General features: G+C 37.1%; 2 protein-coding genes across 5 annotated transcripts in view; one reads left to right on the top strand and one right to left on the bottom strand.

Annotated features, from left to right (window-relative positions):
• Positions 1-23,288, top strand: part of pde1ca (phosphodiesterase 1C, calmodulin-dependent a) — a 68,936-nt gene extending 45,648 nt beyond the window's left edge. Inside the window, exons 4-19 of one of the 4 annotated variants that reach the window (XM_057323012.1) lie at positions 6,166-6,279; positions 6,544-6,726; positions 7,391-7,457; positions 10,616-10,732; positions 10,928-11,068; positions 12,303-12,403; positions 12,481-12,609; positions 13,107-13,208; positions 13,379-13,499; positions 15,022-15,103; positions 15,727-15,847; positions 17,138-17,310; positions 17,570-17,911; positions 18,875-18,931; positions 19,818-19,901; positions 22,842-22,957. In XM_057323012.1, coding sequence (XP_057178995.1) covers positions 6,166-6,279; positions 6,544-6,726; positions 7,391-7,457; positions 10,616-10,732; positions 10,928-11,068; positions 12,303-12,403; positions 12,481-12,609; positions 13,107-13,208; positions 13,379-13,499; positions 15,022-15,103; positions 15,727-15,847; positions 17,138-17,310; positions 17,570-17,911; positions 18,875-18,931; positions 19,818-19,876 — 1,909 coding nt within the window. In that variant the 3' untranslated portion in view covers positions 19,877-19,901; positions 22,842-22,957. Of the gene's footprint in view, positions 1-6,165; positions 6,280-6,543; positions 6,727-7,390; positions 7,458-10,615; positions 10,733-10,927; positions 11,069-12,302; positions 12,404-12,480; positions 12,610-13,106; positions 13,209-13,378; positions 13,500-15,021; positions 15,104-15,726; positions 15,848-17,137; positions 17,311-17,569; positions 17,912-18,874; positions 18,932-19,817; positions 20,771-22,841 lie in introns of those variants that run through there. The other 3 variants (XM_057323011.1, XM_057323010.1, XM_057323013.1) reach the window with 3 other exon arrangements.
• A 100-nt stretch (positions 23,289-23,388) lies between these two features.
• On the bottom strand, positions 23,389-25,479 carry ppp1r17 (protein phosphatase 1 regulatory subunit 17). Its single transcript, XM_057323014.1, has 4 exons — positions 25,432-25,479; positions 24,416-24,497; positions 24,154-24,276; positions 23,389-24,057 (listed from the first exon to the last, which is right to left on the bottom strand). The coding sequence occupies exons 2-4, from the start codon at positions 24,483-24,485 to the stop codon at positions 23,987-23,989; spliced, it is 264 nt and encodes an 87-aa protein (XP_057178997.1). The 5' UTR covers positions 24,486-24,497; positions 25,432-25,479; the 3' UTR covers positions 23,389-23,986.
• Positions 25,480-26,224: the final 745 nt, after the last annotated feature.

The following is a 26,224-nucleotide window of genomic DNA, read 5'->3' as shown; positions in this document are numbered from 1 at the left end:
GAATGACCTATCGTAGACAAGCGAGAAAGCGAAAGAGGCTGTGGGCTGAGTGTGTGTATTATACTGTTGCTCAGCCTACGTCACTACGTGACTTTTTCGGTATATTATCTTGACCTATCGAGCTGGGGCTGCGATAATCCACTAGTGCTTAAGCACCGCCTCTGGCGGTCAGGAGGAATGAAACAGAACCTCGGTTCGCTGAGAGGAGGGAACCAGACATTGCGTGTGCGCTAGGGGAATCCCCTTCTCTAAACCTTACTTTTTGATTACTGCAAAGGAAAAACTTCCGTTTTTCATCGTGTAAAAGTGGCCTTAGTGACGGGGAGGAAAGTCTGCTTTTGGTTAATAGAGTTCAAAGATCTCCAACTTCCTGATCGGGGATTTTCTCCCGCTTCGTCTGCGTTTGTACCTTTAGCATGCTATTCCTAATAACAGATGTGCTAGCAGACAGCTTAATAAAATATTCAGCCTGTGACATTCCCACATGTATATGGCTCAATGTGATATTGTAATGTTGTATTAGCGGATGTGACCGGAATTTATTCATAATCCCTCACAATGTATCAGATGCCAGTTCCTTCGTGTTTCTGGTGGCTGGTTTACACATCTGTCCATGTCGAGTTATCAGGAGCCACAGACATCATTTCAATTCTGTGCACGAGTAGTTCCACCAGAATCCAATTAGTGAGCCGTTAAAGAAGATTATGGTCCACTTAGTCCTGTTCTGCCCAACCTGATTAAAGGGTTTATAGAGCTTTTACTGTGTTTGGGTTTCTCAATCCGGTTTAAACTCTGTGAGCTTGAGAGGGTCGGCCCAACGTCAGTTTTTTATGCTTCATCCGGCACTATGCTTAACGTTCTGAACCTGTTGTTGACAGGCTTAGTATCATCTCTGGTCCGGTGGATAAACAGTTGTGTGAAGATATCAATGCGGTTGCGTCAGAGCTGTGGCTTGACGGTTAGTGTGAATCTCCACATACTGTCAATAAATGTAATATTTTAATAATTAAAGACAACGTTATAAATAAATAACATAATCGTGGTTGTTTTTTATGTGTGTTTTATGCTAAATAGAATTTGTTTATGTTTTGGTTTTGTGTAAAATGTGACCATTTTTCTATAATATAAAGGCAAGCTTTGGTTTATAGCTTTCAACGCATTTACACTGCTGTTTACATTTGTTTCCCAAAGCAAATATCAAAAAATTATTGTACATTCATTTAAAAAGTTAGATAACCTGAGATAATATGTCTGGTTTTCTTTAAAAAAAAGTCAATAAAAAATAAACTCATTCAAATTCTTTTGAACCCCATTGGCAGGTAGATTTTCTTGTTTTAAGCATAGTCATTTTTTATTTAATCACTTTAGAAAAGACAAGGTCATAATGGTATTTTAAGTTCAATTTGTTTTTTGTTTACATATTTTACTGGAAAACGATAATTACAATTTTATTTATCTTTTTAAGACTAGCTATCTTAGGTCATTTTGTAGTAAATGCAATTTAAGTAAAACAATTTTTTTACTGGAAAACAACAACTTAATTTTTATCTATCTATCTATCTATCTATCTATCTATCTATCTATCTATCTATCTATCTATCTATCTATCTCTATCTCTATCTCTATCTCTCTATCTCTCTATCTCTCTATCTCTCTATCTCTCTATCTCTCTCTCTCTCTCTCTCTCTCTCTCTCTATCTCTATCTATCTATTTATTTAAATTTTTCTTTTAGAAAAGTCTAGCTAACTTATGTCATTTTTTTCCTGGAAAACAACAACTGAATATCTATCTATCATCTATCTATCTATCTATCTATCTATCTATCTATCTATCTATCTATCTATCTATCTATTTAAATTTTTCTTTTAGAAAAGTCTAGCTAACTTATGTCATTTTGCTTCTGTAGTAAATGCATTTTAAGTTCAATTTAAGTTTTTTATAATATGTTTATTGATAAACAATAACTTAATTATTATTTATTAATTTATATTGATTTTAATGTTTTTTACAAAAGGCTAGCTAGGTCATTTTGCTTCTGTAGTGAATGCACTTTATTTTATTTTATTTAAATATATTTTTACTGGAAAACCAGATGAAAATACTAAGAAATGTATTTTTGTGTTGTACTAATCGGGTCCCCCTCTTCTTTCTATCCGTTGTACTTTTTTATTGTGCCTATTAATTAAAGCGACAAAAAAGCTTAATACAAATAACTTCAAACCGTTGGTCATTATCAGGTGTAAATAAACTATTCAACTTTTTTTTAGTTGTTTCTTATGTCGAATGTGAACTCTGGATGTTTAGAAGTCACTGGAGAGAGTACCATGTCACTGTTTTCAATCCAAAGGTTTCCGGTTCAGTTTGGCTCGGTTAGTATGCTTCCCCGTGGCTCTCCGGTAGTGAGTCAGAAATGGAGAACTAATGAGAAATCAGGGTCCTGACCCATCTTCCTTTCTAAAGCCACATCCGTCGGGAAAATGAAGTCCTGATTGTTTGGGACCTGATTCCCATTATGTCCCTTTGGTCCAGTCCCCCACTTTGCGACAGGAAGGCATTTGGGTCCCCCCCATGGAAGCCACATATGTTTCAGGCTACATGTGCCAGACTGATGCATCACACATCACCACGGCAACCTCGGCAGTGCCAGAGCTCAGGGTGGCACTTGGTGAATGGAATCACAAAAATGAGCTCACCAGCCCCACCAAGGTCGTCTAAATAGTCCACTCAGCACAAACGTGTTCATCGATAACCATTGGTTAATTTCCATTGCATAGACACAAAACCACTGAGACATTTCTCAAAATATCTTCTTTTGTCTTCCACTGAAGAAAAGTCATACATTCATGAACTCAAGGGGATGTGGAAATCCTAACCAGACTCCCTTAGACATCCAACAAATGTCAGAGAAGTATGATAAATCCCGATTTTGAATGACTGACCTTAAAACCACTGACCGTCTGATTGAGATCTCTCAGTGTGGAGAAGGAAGGAATAAAGACGGTATGGGAAAAGCATTTAGTTGAGTCATTTATCTGTGTTGTTGTGCATGTTTGCATGTGTAATACGTTAAAAAGAAAGGAAAAAGTAAGAGGGGAGATTAAAGTATGGATTAAAAGTGACCTTGCCGTGACACAGCGCTGAAAGACGACAGAAAAGGAAGCCCAGATATCCTCGCGTCTCTCCAGGGACCTCGGGTTTTAATGGCATTTCTCTGTTACCGTTATCCTGGATGACCTTTGAGAGTCCTGGAAGGCTCTGCATGGACCTTAGTCTTAGCATAACGTATTTAATGTACAGTATTCTTGTCTACGTCTGTAAATACCGTATAATGGTTCTGATGTTGTTTAAAAACCTTCGGCTGGAGTTGCTCTGCTTTGCAAACACAGAAGAGTTGTGATGAGTCATCAGCACAGATGCTCACTTGGAGATTACTGTGTGATTTCACTGCTGGGCTGAATGATATGTCAGACAAAATATGGGCAACTAATAAACTAGCCATGCTAGCTATTTAGCATAGTTTGTTTTACATTTGGTACATTATTCTTAAAGGAACAGTTCACCCAAAAATGAAAATTCTGTCATAATTTCCTCACCCTCGAGTTGTTCCAAATCTGTATAAATGTCTTTGTTCTGATGAACACAGAGAAAGATTTTTGGACGAATGCTTGTAACCAAACAATTCTTGGCCACCATTGACTACCGTAGTAAGGAAAAATGACAACGGTAGTCAAAAGTGCCCCCCAACTTTTTGCTTTCCTACATTCTTCAAAATATCTTTTTTGTTCAACAGAAATAAAAAGTAAATATTTCGTTAAAAGGATGATACCATCTGTTACCACCGGTTCTTGATTAACCAATGTTTCTTACAAATATCTTACTTTGTGTTCAGCAGAATAAAGAAATATACAGGCTTGGAAAAACCTGCGGGTGAGTAAATGATGACAGAATGTTCCTTTAACGTTAGTTGTTTACGTCCAGCAAAAGGAAAGCACTTCACACCAATGACGGCATACTTTAGAAAACGATCACGATGATATAGTAGGGAACAGAAATGTGTCCTTCATGAATGAAGTGCTGTTTTATTTTTCTGCACCTAGTTATAGAGAGCCCCGGAAAGACGACGGGCAGCCTGGTGCGGCTGCGTTATTCATTGTTCTGAGTTCCGAACAAAAGTGTACCTAGAAGCTCTTTGTCATTTTTCAGACGCTTCAGTATTTTGATTATTAATTTAAAACAAATTGTGGATGTGATAGGAGTGACAGTGCTCGTGCTGATCAGAATGAATGGCAGGGAAACATCATATCAATTTATTCCTTCTACTATTTGTGGCTGTTTTGTCACTTTGAATTATAAATGTTGCAGATTGATCTATTCATGTGATATTAATTTTAAAAACAATAACTTTATTCTGCATATTCTTTCTTAATTATTTATTTAAGTAATGTATACAGTGCGAGGTGCTTAGAGAGTGGCTATGTAATATATATATATATATACATATATACACAGTATATACAGTATATCTCCTCATGGGAGGCTGTGCCCTCCCTAATATTGAAAACCTAGAATCGCCCCTGGTCAGAACACTAATGTGAAAAGAAAGCAGACAACGTCAACATCTGTGGACGTCATCTTTACCCTTTCCTGTTCGCTAACGTCACCATAGCAATTACGATTAAAGCATGTATGCGTTCCTGTCGTCTTTACCCACAATTCTACTCGCAGCGTTTCATGTGAAATCTGATATGAATGATCCCGACTCTGAGACGGAAGGCGTGGTCTGAAGGTCTAATCGTAAGCATCTAATTGTGCTCTTTCTCCGCATTATAAAGGTCACGCGTTGTGGGCGCCGCTGGCCGGGTAGGCTCGCGCGTCTGAAGAATTTTGCTCTTATCATTTGTGCTCCGGACAGATTCTAGGAAGTACTTATCCTCTAATGGGATGGCATTGACTTGCAGCATCGATTGCGTGTTGGTCTGAAGGAAGGGATTCCTCGGGGACACCAGTGGAATGTGTTTCTGTTCTGCCTCGCCGCTTTTGATAACATTGTTCAAACAGCGTGTCCTCGACCCTGTTTCCAACGTCACGCTTCTCAGTCGAACGAGAGCACTTCATTCAAATAACACAGCTGCCGACTCCTTGAAGTTAGAAGACGAGAGACTCATCCGGACTAGTCACGTCAAGTTGCTACTTAGGGTGGAAATTGATTAAAGGGCACGACATAGACAGCTACTACCAAGTGTTTTCATATTCGAGGTTTAAACATATATATTTTTTATTGAGTTTTTCTATTTGCATTGTTTTTGTCCGCATTAACTATACATATTTTATTTATTTTTTCTAGGATTGAATTTGAAAAAATAATTTCTGTCACAATAATTTCTGTTAGTAATAGAAAGCATATGTTTATGAGATGTATGTGACATATATTATACATTGAGGGTCTGTCAGACCCCCAGTATATCGGGAGTTAATTGTGCCCTGATTGGTCAGTTTAAATGTCTCTTGTTCGGTCACATGGCCAAGAAAACGAAGTAACACAAATATATTTTGTGAAATTTTAACATCAGCATCTGGTATTGGCACTATCTGTTTTATGTACTTTTAATGTACTTGTGTTTACAAAACTGCTGCACACTTTGTCAAAATCTACAGTGAACAGCTAATTTTAGTGGTTGGCAGTATAAAGGATTTGTGACGAGAAGAGTTTTTATCATCTTTAGTGATAAAGATGATGGATGAAGGTTTTGGCTGCCACAAACCACAAGTGAGTTTCAGCTCATAGTTTTGACTTCAGACAGAATAAAAAAAAATAAAGCAAGTAAATGGACAATATGTTTTACCACAGTGCCTGCAATGTCAGATCCATGTCGAAATTAATTTGATATTAATCTCTAGTTTGAATAATTTAATAATTTTAGCTTTGAAAAAATGAAGTATAAAACACATTTTTGTCATTCAGGATCCAGCAGACAGCGATGGTGTAGTAACTTTTGAATGTTTTGTTTTATTTGATCTTTATTTATTTGCTTTTGTTGCCGCTTTTCGAGCCACATGCATTTAAACAACATAACATAACAAAGAAAAGTTTAAACATTTCATAAAACAAATATCTTTTTTCCTCTGTAATAATCAGATTTGGTCTTTTTTGTGTGTGTCCGCAGGCTGAGATGTTTGGTGAAACAATTGGAAAGAGGCGAGGCTTCTGTCGTCGACCTAAAGAAGAATCTCGAATATGCTGCATCCGTTTTAGAATCTGTCTATATAGAAGAGACGAGGTAATGTGGACACACATACATAAACTGACACTTCAAAGAAATGACACACAAATTTTGGGACATCCATTCAATTATGTTTAGGTCACTGTGAAGGTATTTTGAGTTTAAAATGTATATTTTTATCACTGTATCCCTCCATCACATGTTATGTTTTCCTCAGAGGCGTTTCCACTGAAATTTCATCTGACGTGATTAAGAGTGACACGAGTTACCCATTTGAGTTTCTTCAGACGGCGATTGTGTCGTGTGCGTGTGTTTCTGCAGGCGGTTGGTGGACACGGAAGATGAGCTGAGTGACATTCAGTCCGACTCCGTTCCCTCAGAAGTGCGCGACTGGCTGGCGTCGACGTTCACGCGTCAGATGGGGCTGATGCTGAGGCGGTCGGAGGAGAAGCCGCGATTTCGCAGCATCGTGCACGCGGTGCAGGCTGGGATATTTGTGGAAAGGTGAGTGGGGGGAGTCCTTCCAAGGTCATTTAAATAAAGAAATCTTCAAAACCTGCGTAGGACTCTTTCTTCAGTGGAACACAAAAGATTTTTTTAAGAAATGTCTCAGTGGTTTTGTTTCCATACAATGGAAGTGAATGTGGGCTGATGTTGTCTGGTCACCCGCGTTCTTCAAAATATCTTCTTTTGTGTTCTGCAGAATAAGTTTGGAATGACCATAAGTTTGAGTAAATGATGCAAAAATTATCATCTCTTTAATGTGCAAAAGGGCATTTCTTAAAGACACAGTAGCAAGAATAAAAAGAGGGTGAAAACGGTCATAAAAAGTTTTGACTAACATTATTTGTCAACATCATAGAACAACCAATAAAACAATACCTGACTTCTTTAAACCCTCTCTATCCCGCAGACAGTAGATAATAACCTTCAAAGTATTGATGTACATCTCAACCTGGGACATTGATGGATTGTTCACTGCAATGATAAATTGACCTGATGTCCCGTGCCGTTCATTTCCTATCATCGTTTCCTATCTGCCATCTTCTCACTACTGCGTGGGCCTTAAATTGTTAATGCTTAAAGAAATCAGGACCAATAGCAACAGGATTTCCACCCATTTTCCTCCAGCATGTGTTAACAAAGATGTGTTATCTGTGTCTGACAGGATGTACCGACGGACCTCCAACATGGTGGGTTTGAGCTATCCGCCCAGCGTGATCACAGCCTTGAAGGTAATATTACCGACTGGCACGCACACACAACCTGGTCACAGCGTGATGGTTATCACAATACACATTGATGCATTTTGAATGCCCTGTTTGATCAACCAAAGTCCAAAATTGATCTCCTCTCAGCCAGCTGGGTAACCTTGCACACACACATGCATACGATTGATCAGGGCGTGAGAGTTTAGCATGTGGTAAGTAAGTCTCACACTTGTCTTGCTGGGTTCGTGAAATTATAGTCCAAATTATCCGTCCAGCAGTTCGCCATGATTTGACAGAGAGCAGCTGTGTCGCTCGCCATCTCTTCTCCCATCAGCCTCTCATTAATTTTTGATTTCAGCAATTTGCGGCGGCACGGCTTCGAGTTTTATATCTTTCACTTTTCTCACTGCTCCGTTTTCACATGAGTCAGACGTCTGCCGTTTGAAATACTCATGCACTGTCCCGCTGTGATTGTAAAACTGCCGACCGAACAAAAGAGGTGTGATCTTAGAGTTTTCTGGCTAAAACAGTTGGCTCTATACAATCTATACTGCACAGTATGGCCGTACGATATACATAAATTATAGAAATATAGCAAAGGTGCTTGAATGATTTTAATACTACAAAACTACTTTTTTTGTGTTCGAAATTTAGGTTGATGCTGTTAACAAAGAAAGTATGATGTTAATGTTTCCAAATTCATTTTATTTGACAAACTTTAAGCATTAGATATTGTACAAAAATATATATTGTACATTATTTTGCAAGTTATTGCATATCAAATTTTCATTCAAAATTGGTAGTTCAAGAAACCCTCCAAGCATACTGAAGAGAGAGTAAAGTAAAATGCTACAAAAGAAAGCAAAATCGTTTTATCGACAGAACAGTTCTGTTGAGCATTGTATGCATTTGTTAGATTTCGAAGGAAAGCCTCCGTATTTGCACACATCCAAACCCATTGAAATTCCAGCCACGTGGCAGAAATTTTCTTCCCAGTTGCGTGGAAGTCAAAGGAACAGAATAATGTGCTGTCGTAGTGGTTTATGCATCTCGGCTGCTATCACAAAGGGCAGAGGTTCCAACTTCAGAGAGGAAACCAAATGGAGTAGATATGTCCTGCAGGCCTCTTATGCCCTTAAGCTAAGCAATTTGCTTCTCATTGCTTTATCTGCAATTAAATAAATAAACTGTCTGTGTAATGCATAAATATATCATTTAAAAAGAATATATGAATATATCAAACTGTATCTTAAGCAATATATGAATATATAAGAAGTTGCACGAATGAGTAGTTGAATACTAATACAGTTCTAGACCAACACTAGTAGTTATTTACTGGCTGGATCCCCTTAAATCTATTAAAGCAATAAGCCCCAAGAAGCAGTGGCTTACAGTGCATTTTATAACAGCATTCGCGTCGTGGCTAAAACCCCCTTAGCTCTTATAAAATGCACTTGTAACCCACTGCTTCTCGGGGCTTATTGCTTTTATAAAACGATTATTCCATATGCGTAGCAAGGTTTCATGAAATAAAGTAAATAAAATGATTTTTAGTTTGTCAAATCGGGATATTTTATAGCGGCTTAGAACTCGGCTCAACCAATTAGAATCAAGGACAAGAACTGACCGTTTTATAATAAATTTTAATTAAAAATGATGAAGGTATTAAACTCAAATTTCTGATTAGTTTTTTTGTGCAGTATACTTTGTGTGAACACATGATCATTTTCTAGTTATTGCCATAAAAGATTTTGTCATCAGACTGTCGATACGCATTCTTTTTCATACTGGTGCATCAACAGCTGCTTAAAGGTACAGTGTATGATATTTAGCGACATCTATTGGTGAGGCTGCAATTTGCTACCAACGGCTTACTTCACCCCTCCCTTTCGAAGCACTACGGTGGCTGACACAGAACATATATGTCGTCCCGCTTTCGCTTCTTTGCCGAAGGTATTTACGTATTTATGAAACGCGTTTTGCAGAGCAGTTTGTCCATTTAGGGCTACTGTAGAAACAACATGGTGAATTCCATGTAAGGGGACCCGCGGCGTATGTAGAATTAGCTCATTCTAAGGTAATTAAAATATAAGGTCTTTATGCACCTCTTAAGACATAGTTATGTATTGCATGTCAATAGATCCTCCAAAATAATTACACACTGGACCTTTAACTTTTCATGTATAAACTTTGCTTGTGTTTTATAAAGTAAGCCCCAGGTTTGTGCCGAATGCCCGCTAACTGTCTGACCGGCCTTACAGCAGGATTTTAGCTTTTCTCTCGCAGCAGTCAATGAATCTGCATAAATTTCTCGGAGCCCGGAGCTACTGAAAGCTCTCAGCACTGACTGTGATGGAGCACAGGACAAACCTTCCAATCTGAATATTTAATGTAGCCTTTTCCAAATGTTCATTGCAACCAACTAATCAAACCCGCAGAGAACTTTGCTTTAGAAACATTGAGAAAATAAAAAATGAGGGTCTGAACTATGAGCGAATGGGGAAAAATGCAGCTGAATGAATTACACGATGTAGACCAACTCTTATGATTCAGGGTTTAAATACAAAGAAGAATAGAATTACAAATCATGTATCAGAGTCTTTATTTTTAAGTTGGATAAATGTTTGTTATGTTGAAAAATAAAAAGTGATTTTTTTAGTGCTTTGTGAAGCTGTGACAGTGAACCTGAACCTTACTACTTTCCAAATTGAAGTTTTGTCTCTGCTTTAATGCTTGTTCTTGTATAGACATTAAGACTTAATAGTTTGTTGTTAATTCAGCTGTGTTGCATTTGTATTTTATTGTATTTGTTATTTTACTTATAAATTATTTAAGTATATAATAAATGATATATGCAGTAGACAAATGCAAATATATTAAATGATACAGCTATAAAATGAATGTGTGTAACACAAAATACGCTTGTTTTTTGAGATCTCTTCTGAAAATCTTTGATAGACACATTTTTATTTGTGAGGTATTTTCCTTAGATGGAAGAAAGCTGAGAAGCAAAAGACACGTCACAAATAACTTACTTAATCTCTTTAGTACTGTAAATACAGTAGGATACCCAAAACAATATCAGAGATATAAAGAGAACTAAGCCAATGTTCCAACTTAAATATAATCTGCAATAATGGTAAAAATATTATGGCACTGACCGATGTGTTTTGTCATTCCAGCATGTGGACACGTGGTCGTTTGATGTCTTCACACTGAATGATGCCAGCGGAGATCATTCACTGAAATTTATTTTTTATGAACTTCTCACCAGATATGACTTAATCAATCGCTTTAAGGTAGGATTTTCTATTTCTTCGTATAAGAAGTCCAAACCGGATATCAAACCCTTAAACCTCAGAATGGTTGCAGCTCTGTTTTTTAATCTTTACACAAACAAACTTGACTTAACCAGTTGCATGAAAATGTAAGACAGATACTGAATGATCTACAAAAATTGTGTTCGTCTTTTCTGTTGACGTTTGTCTCTTCAGATACCCGTTTCTGCTCTGGTGTCTTTTGTGGAGGCTTTGGAGGTGGGCTACACTAAATTCAGGAACCCCTACCACAACCTAATCCATGCCGCAGACGTCACCCAGACGGTTCATTATCTTCTGCTTAAAACCGGCATGGTGGTAAGTCAAAAACCCTTCAATTCACACTGAACCCGGTTCACATTTGGTTTCAAATTTTTAGAACTGAATCGCAATTATGAAATTGAATCTTTTTGTTCATACTGTGTAGTCAATATCCGGTATGTCAAGAAACTTACTGTTAAGTTTTAGAAAGTAATAAAATAATAAATAACTTTATGGCATAGATTTTCGCATACATTGTTTTATTTTATTTAAATTTATTTTATTTTATTGTTGCTGCTTGTCTGAATATCTGGAATGTCAAGAAACTTGGAATAAAAATGTGTGTAGTACTATAAAGTTTTAGAAAGTAATAAAAATGAAAAACTTTATTGCATAGAATTTTACATCATATTTTTTTTATTTTATTTTATTTTATTGTTGCTGCTTGTCTGAATATCTGGAATGTCAAGAAACTTATATAATATAAAGTTTTAGAAAGAAATAAAAATGAAAAACTTTATTGCATAGAATTTTACATCATATTTTTTTATTTTATTTTATTGTTGCTGCTTGTCTGAATATCTGGAATGTCAAGAAACTTGGAATTTAAATGTATAGTACTATTAAGTTTGAGAAAGTTTTAAAAAGGAAAAATGCATTGCATAGATGGATAATTTGTCCCAAGCCCCATAAATATAACCAACTGCTGTGCTCCCAGAGATGACTATTATTACTTCTGATCTGTGTGCCGTACATGTTTTATTAAACCTGAAACCACGCTCGTGGTGTTTATTGAGGCTCGAGACCCTCAGAATGTGAGTATGTGCAGCGGTCCGCAGCTACCTCATGCCAATCAATAGCAAGTTAATCTCCCCCGACGTCTCAAAACAGGCTCGTGTCACTCCCGTCGTGGGCTCATTAACCTCTCGGTGATGTGTAGACATCACACCGCACTTCTGACAAATGATTTGCCCCCCAGCATTTACACCACAGATTATTTCTTTTTGTCATACTGGCACTCGGGTGATTTAGTGCTAATATAAAACAACGTCACGTGCATTAATTCACAAGAATGATGAAGTAATGTGATTTCATTTCCTTCACGCTTATCTTCAGTTCAGCAGAACGGCGTTATTATTTATTGAAGCGTATGTAATGAAATCTGATGTCGTAAAGGTTGAATTTTTAACATTTTTACATTGCATGCCCATGCAAAACTCTCTTGAGTGTTTTCTCAATTCATGCAATGCTCCAACACATAATTTACAAATGTTTTGATCTCTTATTTCAGCACTGGTTGACCGAGTTAGAGATCTTCGCCATGCTGTTTGCCGCAGTCGTGCACGATTACGAACACACGGGCACCACCAACAACTTCCACATTCAGACCAAGTGCGTCCATTACAATAAAACACCATTTTGATGTAGTTTGTGTCTTTGAATGATATTAAGTACAGTGCGCTTCACAGGTCAGACTCTGCCATACTGTACAATGACCGCGCCTTTCAGGAGAACCACCACGTGAGCGCTGCGTATCGCCTCATGCAAGATGACGACGACATGAACATCCTCAACAATTTGTCCAAGGACGATTGGAGGTTAGAAACATACAGATCAGATCAATAAATATCGAATAAACACTAAAGTTTCTGTTAAAAGTCCTGTGTATGAAATTTAGCGGCATCTAGTGGTGAGGTTGCAAATTGCAACCAATGGCTCACTTCACCCCTCCCCCTGACACAGGACTAAGATGTCGTCACGTTTTCACTTCTTTGCTGAAGGAGATAACGTATTTACGAAATTGTTCTGTAGAGCAGTTTGTCCTTTATGTTCTACTGTAGAAACAACATGGCGAATTCCATGTAAGGGGACCCGCTGTATGTAGAAATAGCTCATTCTAAGGTAATAAAAACATAACGCTTCATTATGTAAGGTCTTTATACACCTCTGAAGACATAGTTATTCATAGTCTTTAGGGTTAAGACTATCCCAATTTTCCAAATTTTCCACATCATAAAATAGTGATTTTTTTTTAATTGATCAAAATGAGATTGAGCTGAAATACTTTTTGTCTAAAAGCATCTTCTTGTCCCAGGGAATTCCGCACCCTGGTGGTCGATATGGTCCTGGCCACGGACATGTCCTGCCACTTCCAGCAGATCAAAGCCATGAAGAACTTCCTCCAGCAGCCAGAAGCGTAAGTTTGGTGGTGCACGTCCAGGTAGCGAGGAGGAGGGGCGTTAGTTTATCAAACAATCTTCACGCAAGCACATTTCTGCATCTACAGAACCTCATATCCACATAATGAGAGGTTGGACAGAGTGTTTGTAACGGCTCTGAGGGCCTGAACGTCTCTGTCCTCTACAGGATCGACAAACCCAAGGCATTATCACTGTTACTGCACACAGCCGACATCAGCCACCCTGCCAAAATCTGGAACATGCATCACCGCTGGACCACCTCGCTGTTGGAGGAGTTCTTCAGACAGGTCGGTTTCAAGTTTGTCTTTGAGTTTCTCACTATACTAAACCGTTGCAGACAAAATATATATATAATGTAAAAATAGATATTATTTATATTACGTCGAGTTTTTTCGTCCTATGAAATGCAAAACACAGCGGCCCAATACTAGTTTTTTTAGTGGAGTGTTAAAGGGAAAGTTCGCCGTAAAATGAAAGTTCTTTCATCGTTTATTCACTTTCATGTCATTTCAAACCTGTATGACTTTCTTTCTTCAGCGGAACACAAAAGAAGATTATTTGTAGAATGTTGGTAACCAAAAAACATTGGACCCCATTGACTTCCATTGTATGGACACAAAACCACGGAGACATTTCTCAAAATATCTTCTTTTGTGTTAAAAATATCATAAACATGTTTCGAATGACATGGGGATGAATAAATGATGACAGAACTTTTCTTTTTGGATGAACCATCCCTTTAAATACACCTGTACCGTGAAATTGTGTTCGTAATAAGATCAGAGATTATGGTTTCAATAAAAGCTCACTACTTTTGTCCGCAGTATGCATCAGACGGTCTGTTAGCGGTTCCCGTTGACACGTTTATGGTTCTTAAATCACAAACAGAGTCGGAGTACTTTCTCATCACTTTGGTCATCTCTCTGATCTAATCTCAAATTGAGTCCTAATCTTATTTAGCATTCCAAGGCCGTAACGTCCACTGTAAAAATCCCATTAATCTCCGCTAAACACCCGTTCCGAGAATCTTAACATCAACCTTTGAATCTCGGCTGGTTTGTGTGGGTTAGGATCCTCATCTTTCTGGATTGCGTGTAGTCATTCAGAATAGCTCCCAACCAAGATTTTAGTCTCATATGAACAAATCATTCAGTGGAATTCAATTTCCTTTCTTAATGAAAAGATTTTACATCCTAACCCAACACAGCGAGGTTTCTTCTAGCGCCAAACTCAATATCTCATTGTCGAATTTGGTAGCGAAATAGTCCCATGTTGGCGTTCCTAAAAGAACAAAATTGAAAACGTGATTTATTCATGTATTTATGTTAATATCTGATCAGTTCATTACAAGGTAAGACAGCTCCAGACATTATAGTTGTAATTTCATGGGCGTGAGTGACACATCACCCTCAGAAAATTGATGGTGACACTGTAACAATTGAGATCAGCGAAATGTCTGCTGCAGGATTGAAGTCATTTGTTTCTTTAGAGGTCGTAGCTTTATTATTCGCTCGAAAGTTAATCAAGCAAAGATAATTACAGCTATTGTTTCTCAGGATTAACTCTGATATTTGCAAATGAAATGCTGTGGACTTAAAGTCGGAGAAATAATGAGGGATCATGATATGCATGGTGGAATTTTAAATCAATAAAAACGCATGAGGATTTGAAACTTTTGACGTCAGGCAGGCGAGCGAATTAACACACGACCCCCCAAGTCAATAAAAAATGACCCCTGCAGTAACTGGAAATACCTGCATGATAGACAGTGCACGAATGTGATTGGCTGTTGTTTGATGTGTTTTACAGGGTGATAAGGAGGCAGAACTCGGACTTCCTTTCTCCCCCCTGTGTGACCGCAAATCCACCATGGTGGCGCAGTCTCAGATTGGTGAGCCAATCTGTGTGTGTGTGTGTGTGTGTGTGTGTGGCCTTGTTTGTATCCCGGTGGGGACCAGAATACACACCAGCTCGTGAGGACTCCAAGGGGACCAAAATTGAGGTTATAAATTGTACAGAATGATATTTTTTTAAAATCTAGAAATGCTAAAAGTTTTCTATGATGTTTAGGGGTAGGGCATAAAATATACATTTTTTACAGTATAAAAATCATTACACCTATGTGTGTGAGTGTGGCCTTGTTTTTATATCCCGGTCGGGACCTAGACCTGAATACACACCAACACATGGGGAGTCGTGTCACAAGCGTGTTATAAGCTTTTTTTGCCCATGGGGACCTCAATTTTGGTCCCCACGGGCAAAAAAGCTTATAAATCTTACAGAACAATATTTAAAAAAAATCTATAAATGCAAAAAGTTTTCTATGATCTTTAGGTTTAGGGGATAAAATATACACAGTATAAAAATCATTACGCCTATGGACTATCCCCATGGAGATAATAAACCAGACATGTGTGTGTGTGCGTGCATGTGTTGGTTTTGTGTGTGCGTGCGTGCGTGTTAGGGAGATGCGAGAAATCTGTGCATGACGCATCATTCATGTCATCCACACAGGCTTCATCGATTTCATCGTAGAGCCGACGTTCACAGTTCTCACGGACATGATCGAAAAAATCGTGACCCCGCTGGTTGAAGAGTCGTCACACACCAGCCTCGCTGGATTTAGACGCTCCAGGTGAGAATGACCAAATGGGCAGCAACGGGTCCAAAAAGTATTTAATTACTTATTACTAATTACTTTCTATATCCTACATCAACCTTGATTAGAATGGATTCAAGGATGAACACCAAACGGCTTATTTAATTCATTCAAATAAATAATAAATAACTGCATAAATGATTCTTATTCACTGACCAAAGTATACAAACGTGAGAAGCATACATTAAAGCATACATTTTGAAGTTAGACTTATAATTTTGATGTCATTTCCGCTATTGAATATATTACACAGTATTTAGCTCCATTACATCAGAAGTAACTGTAATTAAATTACAGAAAAAATGAGAGTACTGCCTTACTTTACTTTTTTCAAGGGAAAAGTAATTAAATTACAGTAACTAATTACTTAGTTACTAGTAACACATAACACTGATTACAGTATGTTTACAGTAAGTCAGATATGCACAAAAAGAGCAAGTGCAATAGTGCATGTGTGTACAATGAACAGGAATCTTGGGTGCTAAGTTTACGTTGTTATTATTACTGTATTTTAATAGTACACAGCAAAATCGCCAGTGTTAAAAATGGTCAAATTAACACTCACAGTGTATATATAATCAACACTTTCAGAGTGTGGTTAGAAAAAATATGAGTATGTGCATACAGTAGCTAATTCACTTGATGATGCATTGTTCTGGTAATTAAATATGCCTTTTTTGGTATAGGCATGACATTATGTTTTTATCTACATTACTAACTTAAAAATTTAAGTGATCAAAAAAGCAATAATTCTATCCAGTCAAGCATGATAACTTCACTAGTGTTATATTTGCATGGATACCAGAAAGCTGTTGACAAAATGATGAATTCATCCATGTGAAATGAACAACGGTCCCATTACTAAAAGCAAATTTAGACGTTTGCGTTTGTACAGAGCTGCACGTTTTTGCTTTTAAAACCCCTCAAATGCATTACCCTTTAGACTTTTATTACATTTTGTTTACAAAAACGGTGAGACGAGTCAAAATGATTTTTGCAGATGGTGTGTAAGGCTTGCGTTCACCTGAAATAAAAAGGTTTGGTCATTATGAGTAGTAGGCTACATATGATTCATATTGCACGTACTCTGAAGCCGTGCAATACATTCTAAATAATCTTCCCCGCGCTAAAGCTTGTGAACCTCACATCTATCTTACAGTCACTAGATCCTTCATTGACTTGAAAATAATGACATGACTCTTAAAAGTGAGGTATAACCACATTAACCATAGACAAACATGAACGAAGCCCTTTCTTTCTGTGCAGTCTGAATAACATCCCATCAGACAGTAAACGGTCCGGCGTGAGAAGCACGGGTTCTGAAGGCGGCACTTCCACCAACTGCCCTGTAAACGCCCTTGACTTTAAGTCCTTCAGGAGCACCTGGAATGATCAGGTGCTCAAAAACAGAGAAACATGGAAAGCACAGGCCGCTAAAGGTACACAAACACACACAATTGTCAGTAGTTTATTTCTATAGACAACCACCCACAACACCCTAGCACTGATGTAGCAGCTTATGCACAAAAACAGAATAACATAAAAACATGAATGCTCATGAAGTAACACCATGTCTTTTTTCAGCACAGATTTCGTACATCAAGTGTGTTAAAATATTTATTCACGACTGAAGTGACTTGACAGCTGATGTCTTCTTACAATTGCATTACATTGACAACTGTTGAACTCTGATTTTAGATCTAGAAGAAAAGGCCAAACAGGATGAGATGGAGGAGAAACAGAAGACAAACAATCCTACGGAGACGCAGAGCAGTGACACTTCAGAAATAGGGAACAACACTAAAACACAGGACAAAGACCAAAACAACACGGACTCATCGGACAAATTACAGGACAAGAGGCAAGACAAAGGCACAGATGAGAAAGATTCAAAGACTCAAGACGACAACGCTACGTTAGGTGATGCTGAACCCGCAGAACTGCAGCCCAGAGAGCAAGAGGGAAATAAAGATCCGGGATCGGATGCCAAAGAGCCCGAGACGAGCAGCAACACGGACAACAGTCAGCGAGCACACAACTGTGAGTGACAGAAAGCTCCGTTAAACTATGATCCATTAAAAACTTTCACACAACTTTTATTATATAGTAGGGCTGCACGATAAAACCGCACGCGATTTGGAGATTCTGCGATTTTCTTTTTTGTTGCGCAGTTTGGCAGTGAAGTACGGTTAAATGCTGCTGCATCTGAAAGCCAGAGGGCGCTCTTGCGCAGAAACCCCAAATATACGCCGCAGAAGAAGTAGTTAGAGCGATTTATCGTGCAGACCTGTTATATAGTTTGAACGCATATGTAACCGTGAACGAAATGTTTTTTTTAACGGGGAGTAATATTTTTACGTATAATACAGTATATACTTGTATATTTATAAATGGTATATTTGAATTTATTTTTTGCAGTTTTCACCTAGTAAATTGAAAAATATCATTTCTCATAATTGTCTCATAATATGTATGTTGATAATCTCAGTATGACCAATGTCTCTGTCGATCACTAAACTTTACTTTGTTTGTTCAATGCACTATTTATTTTCTCTGATGTGTTTTTGTAACCAAACGGTATTAACAGCAAAATCTTGAATATCAATTTTCGATATGGCTTTGTTTTTATAAGCGTGTAGTGGACTTATCTGTATGGTGTGTTTTGTAGTTTTTACTGTGGGCTATGTTGTATAGTGTGTTGTGTGCTTGATGGCAAATAGAGTGCAATGTACACTACAAGTGCACTACCTGCTGCATCGTATCTATCAGTAATGTACTCTTAAATGTAGCCTGTTGTGGTTTGTAGGTGTAGTTTACTACAATTTATCTAATCTGTGTGGTGCACACATTTACATACTATCGTTTAATGACTACTGCGGCAGTGAGTACTAAAAGTAAACCGTATGTAGCGAGGAAAATGTTTTGTTTTGTTTGTTTTTTGTCTATTGTTGCTCTTATCGGGCTAAGCCTAAATCAGTGACCCGTGTCTCATCTGAATGTCAGGGAATGAAGACCTGAACTCTCCTGACAGTGCCGACAGTGAAAGCAAGAAATCAGACGGTAACAACATCATTGCTTTAACTGCTGTCAGCATCACTCACTGACTGAATCCCAATTCGTAGAGTCCTGATACGTATAAAACGTAAGCGGTGCGCCGGAGCGATGACCTGACCAGATGTGACGCAACAAAGAAATTAAATAAAAAGATTGAGAGACTTGTTTATAAAACACGAACGTCTGCTGCGCGTGTTGCCTAAAACCATCCAACCTGATCTCGCGAGAATTCGTAGCTATTTTACGAAGTGGCTAATTTGTATGAATTCGTATGATGTGAATTGTACAAAAACGTACGATTCTTAGAGAAAAGCAATATTGAAGCCCATCCCCTAACCACACCCGTAAACCTTACGTCACCAGGACGAAAGCAAATTGTACTAAAAGGAACGAATAAGATCATGCGAAATCATACGATTTTGTTAACTCATAGAAAAGTTATGAATTCCTGTGCGATTGAACCACTTTTACAATTTACACAATTTCGATAAAATAGTAAAACGACAATTTGGGCAAAAACGGTTTGACGGGCTGTTGCAGGTCGTATGGGGGCCAAATAATTTCGGACACTTTAATCCTTTAATCTCAAATACTATTGACTGTAAAAGCGAATTGGGACTCGGCCACTTTAGATTGATTTCTTCTCATCCGAGCATGGCCACATGTCAAAAATCTGTGCGTTTCCTTTTATCTTTCATTTTGTGTTTTCTTTGGTTTTCTCTGCTTAAAGGAATATCTCACCAAACATGCTAACAATAACAACATGCTTAAATACATCGGTTCATCCTAAATCATTTTTCCATGATTCCTCGTCACGTCACATGTCATTCCCCCATCACACATCCGTCAGAGCTGTAGAACACGAGCTCTAAACATCTGCTCTCCTCTGCAGACTCAGAAGAGGAGCGCGGGAGCTCCCCTCCACACCGGTCCGCGCCTGATGCAAACTAGAAACCCTGCTCTGTGCTGTCACCTGGTGGTTACTTTCTTTCATTATTCATCTGTTTTCTTTTTCTCTGAAAAGTTAACGTTTCTGTCTTTCTCTGAGGGACGTTGTTTCTCTTTAATTCGTGTTTGACTGAGGATTTCATGACCTCACTTGCGAACCTGGTGTTGGGTCAGAGATGCACAAGTCTGCATTCAAGAACAGAGACTTTGGCTTTCACACAAATGGACACGTACAACATAATATACTGTGTGCCCGTGTATGTGGAAGTGGTTTGAAAGCGCCAAACCTTCACAAACATCAGACGCATCTACAGAAGAACCTCAGAAATCTTCAGTTCCTTCATAATACAGCCAGATCACAGACTGTCATTACAGCATCCAAAGAATGTCTACAGAACTCTGTCTGTTCACCTCTTATTTTGCGCATTATTAGTATTGTTTGTTAAGTGTTTGTTTGTAGTAGTAGTTTTGATGTTGTTGTCATCCTGTTTTTTGTGTCTATGAGACTGTACATGTTTTAATGTGTGTGTGTGTAATCTGTACAAACGCCAGTCAGGAGCTTCTTCAAACCGTATGTAAGTGATCGAGGGTTTGAACCTTAGAACAGTGATCAGTAATTCTTTGCCAATATCCTTTGCCAATGTCACTTCAATCAGAGACGATTTGAACTAATTCATAAAAATAATTTGTTTTATTAGTTCATAAAATACCCCAATTTCGACTGTAACCATTCAAATGATGTTACTGTAAATGACACAGCAAAGAGTATATCAGCTGAATATACATATATATATATTATTGTAATGATATATCGCCACCTCAGAATAATAAGGTTCTATCTGACATTTTTGTCAAAATTGAGTTATTTAAATATTCGTATATACTGTATAAGAATACATATGATTTATAATATATATAATATAATTGTATAAATGCTACATTTGATTAGAAAACACTGAAATGGCTGTTTATGTTATATATTAATCACTGTTGGAGTGAAACTTTGTATCTCCAAAACTGGCACTTAGAAAAAGAATCTGCATTTTTTCAATAATCTAACACCGTTTTGTCAGAGGTGACAAGCTCTTTTTATTGGTTGAATAATAAGTGAATATTATATAAATCCACAAGCAAACATGAAAGCTGACCAATATGAATGATTTATGAAAATAAAAATCATGAAAAATGGAGATACAAGGTTTCCGTCTGACATGATCATATAATAGGCCTACTCATTTTTTTGGCCAACTCTGCTTTCTCTCAAACCCCTTCAAACATTATTGGCTTATCAAAGTGTAGTAAATGTATTTTTTTTGACACTAGGTTGTATTTTGAAATTTCTTCTATTTTTGTATTTTAATGTATATAAAAGATGACATTATTTATGAAGTGTTGTTTATAAGAATTGTCTTTTCTTAAATTTGGTATGAACAATATAGGCTTAGTAACAATATATGATACTTTTAGGGAGGAAAATTATAATCCAGCTGTGAAGGGAGTTTATTTTTGCTGTTCAGTTTGACGAATTAAGAAGTAGTGTATTTAATTTGAGCTTGCACACAGCATGTGTGTAAAGAAAGATATCATGTCCTGCTGAGGTATTTATGTCCCAAATCGAATCTAGATTGTCTGCCTTAATGAACTTTAGAGAAAACTGTGGCGTCCATCTTTTGAAAGTGTGCACTCGTAGTTACTATTATACAATCTGTAAGATACACAAATGGTAAAGAACAGTAAATAGGTAAAGGCCTCCTTGTCAATAGGCTGATAGAAATAGCCAACACAGTCTTCGTGTAAATGTCTCTTGTGTAAATGCCTCAACCAAAGAAAATGATAAATAATGTTTGTTCATCAGTTAACTGAAGGTCATAGGAAGCCATTATACATGCATACTTTTAATGAGAAGATGGAAAGATGCATTGTTGCCTTAAATCTTTTATTAATTCATGATTGTTGTGAATTCATTACGTAAAATAGAATATTCAGAGAAAGTTTCTGTCGATCTTCCATCATGATTTGGTTGTTGTCCTTTCTTGAGTCTGTAATGGGTCACGAAACATTTTTTTTCTTTTTTAATGTGCTTGTGTCAAAGTTTTGTTTATATCAAACGTACTTCATCATTGTTGTTTCGCTGGAATGGTTTTGCTTATTTGTGCACAGGCTTTTGTGATCATTTTCCACCAGCAGAGAAGAAAGTTGGCGAAATCTGTACATTTAAAGTTGACTCCATTTACTGTTCTACTTTTAGATTGAATGTTTTTCGATTTTTGTCCTTTATCTTTTCAATCGCATGTTTGGACCCGGAATGTGAGATCCTGTAGATGAAATGCTGTAGTGAAGTTGACAAGCGTAGATATGGCACAATGAGATCTGCCTTAATGTGTCTGTTTCTCTGCTTTGTAGTAACTTATGTGTCCAACTCAGTTTAGTATATGTGTCTGTCGGACTTTATGTTTTTGTCAAAATTTTTTGTGTGAATTTGAAGTCATTTCTCTGGCACAAAACAACATTTTCTGTTAGTCAAATACTTTATAAACTGAAAACAATGAAAACTTGGATCAGGACATAAAGCAACATATAATTTCTAATGCTGTGCTGCCATCTGGTGGATATCTTGCGCCACTGCAATCAAAACTTGCCAGATTTTTTTAAAACCTCCAATTTTTAATTCCCAAAGCATCTTTCGCCATAATATTGTTTTTAATAATTTCTTCCAACAAATATTTCTGTTAATGTTGAATTTAAGTTTTTAATTTTTAAATGAAAATGTCAACTCATACAGCAGGTGTGGTCATGTGATCATGCTTGTCCGTAATTGCACTTTTGTGACAATAAATCTTTACTCAAAGGGCTCAGATGATGAGTTCGAGTCTTTATTTGGGACCTGTGTTGTGTATGTGTTTCAAAATGAAACTATCACGCTGCTTCTGAAGCATATCTTCATACAGATTTTGCTGTTGTTTTGCAGGCCCCACTCGGCGCAAATACCACTTGGTCCGATACAGTAAGAAACCCAGTTACTGTGCCAACTCCTACTTACCGTCCCGCCCGCAGAGAGAGGACAACAGGCCCGCTGACCCCCGCAGCAAAGCCAGACATCTCCAGAGCATCTCTCTGAGATGGGGCAGGTGACCTCATCTGAGCTCAGCACCTGTCTGTTTTAAATACTGCAATAGTTGGGTAAATCTCGCACACCCCTCACATACCATAAATGGGTTTGCATACTGTAACTTCAACTTAAATTTTTATAAGTTACTGCAACTTAAAATTTGTCAAAATTTAAAACAGTTAGATAAATGACTTGTAAAGCCAATTTGATTGTACTTAAAAAATTAAAACAGAAAAATAGTACACACTGAAAAAAAACTTTGTTAATTTACTGTTTTTGTAGTAAATTTCCTTAATCTTTACTTTAAATTGACTTAAAACAAACAAAAAACAAAAATTAAGTAAATCCAACTAGTTTTTTTTCAGTGCAGTGTATTTGCATCTTATCTATTTTAATAGTGATTCTCGTTTATTTTATTACAGTATTTATATATAAATCTTTATTTTGTGCTGTGACAGAAGGATTTATTTAAATGCTTATTTATAGTTATTTATTTAGCATAAATTCAACACAACAAATGCTTGATGCAGATATTTCTTCACATTACAGTATTGAGAATTATGTTTGTGCTACAGGGAATTGGGTAATATTATCATGAAAATCACATCACAAGAAATCAAACAGTCCAAAAACAGTTCTCTTTATGCATATACCAAATATAACCAGTTACTATACCTGCTGTACATATCAAACACCGATACACCTGCACAACACATACAACATACAGAAAATACAGCTTTCACAGCTTGCCAGAGACTGACTGAATCATCTCTGCTCTGTAAGACATGAATTTGCAAATTCATTTGCATTGTACAAGCGTCAGCGTCGCAATGTTTGTGTTGTGATTAAAAGGAAGTGTTTAACTTCAGTGCAAGTTGTGTTTCTACATTACAGCAATGATGACGACTATGCAAAATATACCTGCGAGACCTGCATTAATAAAGCAATCAGACATGACACGATGACAAAAATGAGAACAAAAGCTTTTAAGACCTAAAACACATCTATTTTTTCATCTCCTTCTCTTCCTCCTCCTGATGAATCATCCGAGCTTCTGTTTTCATCAATCTCACGCCTGTGAAAGACAAACGCAAAGAACTGAGACGTGTGGAGACAAAGAGAGACCGTAAGTAAGACAGGCTCATGGTACAGTGAGAAACTGAAGTCTTGCCTGGTATGAGCGGAGGGCTGTTGAGGACAGGAGTGTCTTTCCTGCGAGGTTTCTTCTGCGTCAGTTTGTCTTGCTGATGCTCCTCGGAGCTGAGCTTCTGGTTGTCCATGTCTGCATTCCCATCTGCACAAAAACAGCCCTTTCACTATCAACATTTATTTCTCAAGTGAATCTAAAACATCTCACACACATACATACAGTATATATATATATAGGATATATATAAAAACAGAGTTTGAGTGGCAAACCGAGCAGTACTTACAGAGATGCTCGTGCATGGTGAGCGTGTGTTCGGCTTTGTCTGAGAGTGACCTCACACAGCCTGTGGACATGCTCTGCACGGTCTGTTCACATATCAGATAACAGCTCGTGTTCAGTACACACACACACACACACACTCAGACACATGACAAAGGCTCTGCTTTATTTACTGGAAGGCATATTTATAGACCTTACTACAAAATACCAAAAAATAAAATTTGGCTAAATGTTTTTGTACTGAGAAAATTATTTAATAATATGCTATTTATGCTTATTCCAAGTAAATTGTATTTTTTATGTTTAGCCATAATAACTAAATAAAGAAAATAAAATAATAAAGAAAATAAATTGACAAAAATCGGTTGCCCCATGAAGACATTCTACTATAATTTATTTATGTATTTATTTATACAACTATTTACACACAATGGGCTTCATTTATGAAATATGCATTGCAGATTTCAGTACTACTTTACGATAAGGTTATATTGTTAACATCAGTTAAACGCATCAACAGAAATGAACCAACAATGAGCATAATAGCTTTTCAGCATTTAGTAATATTTGTAAATGTTAGTTATGTCAATGCAAATGTTTGTTAGTGCATGAAATAACTATCGTTAACAGTTTCAACAATATATTTTAAAAATTGTTTTAGTAAATGCTGAAATTAACATGAACTAAGAATAATAAATGGTGTAGGAGTCATTGTAAGTTCAATGTTAACATATACAACCTTATTGTAAAGTGTTACTTACAGTAAATGTCTATATACATGGTAAAATATTACATTTTAAAGTAAGAATGATTTTACACGCACTTTACACAAATCCATTTTGCTTGTGCTTTAAATAGAAAACATGCACAGTGAATACAAACAATTACATGCCACAAAAAACTTTCCACAAATTAAATGTCTGTAACCAAGCAAACATTCACTAAAGTGCTTTATTATTCAAGTTTGAATTCAAAGATGAAATTCATGTTAGTATGAAAACCTAAAGAGGAAGGCCTTACCTCAGTGCATCAGAAAGCTCGAGAGCGAGAGAGAGTGCAGACCAGATGAGAGAGAGGGGTTATGTACTGCAGGAGGAGGGGTCTCCTCTAATTCTGTCTCCATTAGAGGCGGTTGTCACGGTGACCGAGGTCCTTGTGGTGTGTCTATCATTCCGTCATCGAGGTCATCAAATGAACTCCAACCATTTTAGCAGCAGTTTGCACACAGAAATGACGTACTAGACAATGTTCTCAATGTGATCATTTGTTTTTGATGGACGCACGGAAATGTGGTTCAGCCTATCTAAAATAAATTAATAAATACCACATAATAAAGAAACATGTTTGCCTTAGCAATAACCAATATTTACGACCCATCCAAAGCTTGAGAGTAAATGAATAATATTAATATTGAAGGAAAATAATGTGGATGCATTGTTGGCTGAGATGCTTTGATGTCTTTCTATTCACCTCTGATGTGAGTTTTGTTTCCTCCTCCTGTGTTGAGTGTGTATGGAGTGCATGTGAAGTGGTTTTCATATTTTTCTATTATTCATTGAACGCAAGTCCTGTTATACAGGACTTAAACTACACATGCGTACCCAATGAGTGATAAGGAAACGTGCCCAGAACAGTCTAGTTTGTTTTGCCATGACGTAGTATTGATATAATTATAAGATCAATTACAGATAGTGAATTTAGTCACACTGTTGATGGAAGTGTTATTAAATGTACATCATATTTGGGAAACAACATCATAAGTGCACACAAAGCGATTAATCGCTTCCAGAATAAAAGTTTGTGTTTACATAAT

This window comes from Triplophysa rosa, linkage group LG23 (assembly GCF_024868665.1).
Source record: "Triplophysa rosa linkage group LG23, Trosa_1v2, whole genome shotgun sequence".
NCBI classification, from domain to species: Eukaryota; Metazoa; Chordata; class Actinopteri; order Cypriniformes; family Nemacheilidae; genus Triplophysa; species Triplophysa rosa.
The sequence above is the reverse complement of the archived record's forward strand: the minus strand, read 5'-3'. Positions and strand labels throughout refer to the sequence as shown.